Source organism: Myotis davidii, unplaced genomic scaffold, assembly GCF_000327345.1.
Source record: "Myotis davidii unplaced genomic scaffold, ASM32734v1 scaffold1527, whole genome shotgun sequence".
In the NCBI taxonomy this organism is placed as follows: domain Eukaryota; kingdom Metazoa; phylum Chordata; class Mammalia; order Chiroptera; family Vespertilionidae; genus Myotis; species Myotis davidii.
This window is the reverse complement of record NW_006298269.1, coordinates 232,094-235,927: the sequence shown is the minus strand read 5'-3', so window position 1 is coordinate 235,927 and position 3,834 is coordinate 232,094. Positions and strand designations below refer to the sequence as shown.

General features: G+C 56.0%; 1 protein-coding gene across 1 annotated transcript in view; it reads right to left on the bottom strand.

The window, feature by feature from the left end:
• Positions 1-3,834, bottom strand: part of NAGLU (N-acetylglucosaminidase, alpha) — an 8,761-nt gene that overhangs the window by 1,861 nt on the left and 3,066 nt on the right. Inside the window, exons 2-6 of the mRNA XM_015570577.1 lie at positions 3,578-3,641; positions 3,012-3,159; positions 2,084-2,230; positions 1,821-1,906; positions 585-841 (exon numbers count right to left, since the gene is read on the bottom strand). Coding sequence (XP_015426063.1) covers positions 585-841; positions 1,821-1,906; positions 2,084-2,230; positions 3,012-3,159; positions 3,578-3,641 — 702 coding nt within the window. The remainder of the gene's footprint in view (positions 1-584; positions 842-1,820; positions 1,907-2,083; positions 2,231-3,011; positions 3,160-3,577; positions 3,642-3,834) is intronic.

The window sequence follows — 3,834 nt, the reverse complement described above, 5'->3', positions numbered from 1 at the left end:
TCCCCACCACCATTCCTGACCTGGCTCCTCTCCCCGCTCCCCTGTAAGTGGCAGGAAGGAGTACTAGGTTCACATTTGTGCACCAGGAAGGGCACCTACCAGCTTTGGGCACATTCCCTAACCTCTGGCCTGCGTTATGTACCTCAGCATAGAGGTAGGGACCAAATAAAATACGGGGTGGGCAAAAGTAGGTGTACAGTTGTAACAAGTAATACAATAAATAAATAATACAAGAACAAACTGTGTTTCATGTACTCACATCTGTAGACCTACTTTTGCCCACCCCTGTCTTTTTAATACCCAGCACTTAAAGACACTTTCCTCTGGGCCAGGCATCATCCTACTTAGAGGAAGCCCCATTTTATAGATTAAGCCACTGAGGCCCTGGGAGGGAGGTAACTTATTGCAAATCACACAGGCAGGAAGTGGCAGTGCCAGAGTCTGAGCAGGCTGTCTGCCTCCAGAGCTCACCTCTCACCAGTGGTACTCCATGAGATGATGTGTGTGTACACGTGCTATGTGTCACAGTCAGGTGTTAGGATGCCCAGTCCCTCCTCCCCTTCCCTGCCTCCCGGGCACCAAACCTGCGACCATGGCCTGGTAGACAGCGGCAGTGGCTGCAGCGAGGTAGGAGGGCTCTGAGGAGGGGGGCTGCATCTCATTGAACGTGTCGGCCCCGTAGATGTGATCTGTGCCAAACTCCTTGGTCAGCTCCCGCAGGAAGAGGCTCCCCACGACAGGGAACAGGGCGTCTTCGGGAGCCAGAAGGAAGGAGCAGGAGTAGGAGCAGTTGAAGTGTCCCCAGCTGCCCATCTGGGTGACATTGACCTGGGGGAACACCCTAGTTGGGGGTGGGAACAGTCCAGACATTTAGTGGAGGCTGACACAGTCATTGCCAGTTTCATTAACTTATCTGCAACTCCTGGACCTCATCCTGGTCTCTCACGCCTCCGTGCCTTTGCACATACTGTGCCCTGTACCTGGAGTTCTTCCTCCTCTCTCCCTGCTCATCCAGCTGGTTACTCCTTGACATCCTCTAAGTTTCACCCAGTTTGGAAAACTCTTGCTATCTCCCCTCCCCCTGGTTGAAACAAACAACATTCACTTTTCAAGGTCTGGCCCGGTACTGCCTCTCCCAGAGTCCCTGCGGCTCCTCTTCCCCAGGCAGAAGTGACCTTGACGGAGAAGTGGGCCCTATCACTGTATTATAACCCCTTGCCAACCTATCCCCCACCAGGGACAGGAACTCAGTGCACTGTTGTCGCTGCCTCCCAAGGCCCAGCAGAGCCTGGTCTGGCAGTCCCAGACCCCCGACAAGCGTTCACTGAATGTGTGTATGAGGCTCCTGCCACATGGCTAGAGAGACGAGGGGGCGGCCAGCAGGCCAGCAGCATACGGGAAGTATGTGAGAGTGGTGGAAACCGGGGCTCATGGGCCTGAAGGAGGTGGCGACCAGTGCTGGGAGCCCAGCAAGGCTTCCTGAAGGAGGGGAGGTCTCAGCTGGCCTTGAAGGATTTTCCCAGCCCCAGGAGAGGCTGGGTGGGTGGGTACCACAGAGGAGCAGGGGGGACAGAGACCAGTGCATCGCTACTGCCACACACAAGAGCTGCCTTTGGCTAAGTCTCGGTGCCAGCCATGTATATTCTATGAGTGAGGCAACTGAGGCACAGAGCAGTCACATAACCTGCCTGAAGTCACATGGCTAGTGGATAGCAGAGCCAGGAATCAAGCCAGGGCCTACAGCTCTTTAAATCATGTCTTTCAGGGGAAAATAAATTCCATCTCTGAGCTGAGTGGGAGGGGAGGGCAGGGAGCCTCACCTGGTTATAGCCTTGGGGACATGCCCTGCGAATGCAGGCAGCACGGGAATCATGCCGAAGGAGCGCATTCGGTCCAGGATCCGATGCTGGGAAGAACGGGAGGGGGAGCTGGTGAGCATGGCCCGACATGGGAGGCCCTCGCTCCCCCAGGGCACACAGTCCCCGGGGGTCTAATTAGGAGCCTTGAGACTGGCCAAATACCACCCTCCCTAGCCTGTGACTGTCCAGGACCAATTCTCTCCTTCCCTTCCCCTTAATTTTACCTGCAGGTGAAGCTGCTTGAGGTGCCAGGAGGGGGGCAGGGGGCCACCCCAGGTGTGCAGGTTGCCCATGCGTTCCCAGGCCAGGAAGGCAGGGCCAGTGAAGTACTCATCGATCTCTGACTGGGTCAGGCCCAAGGCCAGGTACACCTGAGGCGGAAGGCAATCCCCGCACATCAGCACATTCATCGCCTTTCCCCGACTCACTGACATTCACTCATCTCCTCTCTGTGCTGTGCCCTACGGTTACTAAGACAGAATGCAACCTCCGCCTGCAAGGAGCCCGCAGTCCAGGAGGAACAGATGCGTGAACAGGCGAGTTTATTAATGTCACCCTTGCAGCACAGGTGAGGTGAGGCACAAGGGGGCTCTCCCCAAACAAGGAGGGGGCCTTAGAAGGTTTCAGGGAGCAAGGCTGGCTAGAGATCAGCTCTGCGGGGAGCTCAAGCGGCCGCAGGTGCAGCCAGCCCTCGGGGCCCAGGGACACAGCTCCCAGGCCCCGCAAAGGCTGGAGGCAATGCTGCGCTGAGTGTGTTAGTGGGAGGGCTTGCCCAGATCTGCATTTCAGAAAGGAGTCCTGCTCAGAGGCTCTCGAGGGGTGCAGGGAGGGGGTGCAGGGCGAGGGCATGAGAGCCTGAATTAGGGCCAAGGCTAAGGATGGAGAGAATAAGTGAGGTCAAAGACTGCTGATGATACTCTGTAGAAGCAGCAGACTGACTGGACTTCTTAAGTGTGTACGGTAGGGTCCTGGGGCCCAGCTCTCAGTAAGCTCTCCTAGGGTTTGTCTCAGCCGTGGAAGCCCGTTTCTGGAGGGCTGAGGCCACTGTGCCCACCACAAACCCCCTGGAGCCCTTATTCTGTGTGCCAGACACTGTGCTGATGTGGGTGGGGGACAGGGATACCTGCAGTGGCCCGTATGGGGGGCACGTACCCGCTGCCAGATGGCCTCCTGGCCGCTCCAGGCCAGTGCCAAGTTGATGCCGTTCAGTGCCATCCAGTCAATCTCCTGTTCCCAGCGGGCCCAGTCCCACCACACGAAGGAGTAGCTGTGGGTGCACACGTTCTGGTAATAGCGGTACCTGTGGGCAGGGGCATGAGCTGGGGTGTGTCCTCAGCGCAAACAGGATGTCCCTCCCCCTGACATCCATCGTCCTGGAAGAGCTCAGAAGGCCGCCTGACTCCAGATCTAGCCCAGAGGGAGGGGTTCCAAATGTGGTCTCTCTACTGCTTCACGTGGGGATCCCCCCAGGCAGAAGGCAGAGCTAAGAGGTAGGAATGCGAGGTGAGCCCAGCCGGTGGGGCTCGGTGGTTGAGCATCCACATATGAGCCAGGAGGTCGCAGTGTGGTTCCCGGTCCGGGCACAGGCCCGGGCTGACCAATGATTCTTTCTCATCATTGATGTTTCTATCTCTCTCCCTTCCTCTCTGAAATCAGTAAAAATATGTTAAAAACATTTAAAAAAAAAAGAATGCAAGGTGATTCTTTCAAGAATGTACCTTTTACATCTAGGGCCACACCACCCTGAATGCTTCCGATCTCGTCTGATCTCGGAAGAATGTACTTTTTACTCTAAGAACTCAGTTTTTTTCTCCTTGGGAACACTCTATTGCTTCGTTGTGTTTCCGGTTCTCAGACCCTTGAATAAATCCTTATCATGTCTCTCCAGCCAGAGCCTCTAGACTTTTTTGTTAGTTGGAGAAGGCAGAGCGGGGATCTGAAGCCAGAGTTGCGCGACCCAAGGGTTAGCGCTTCC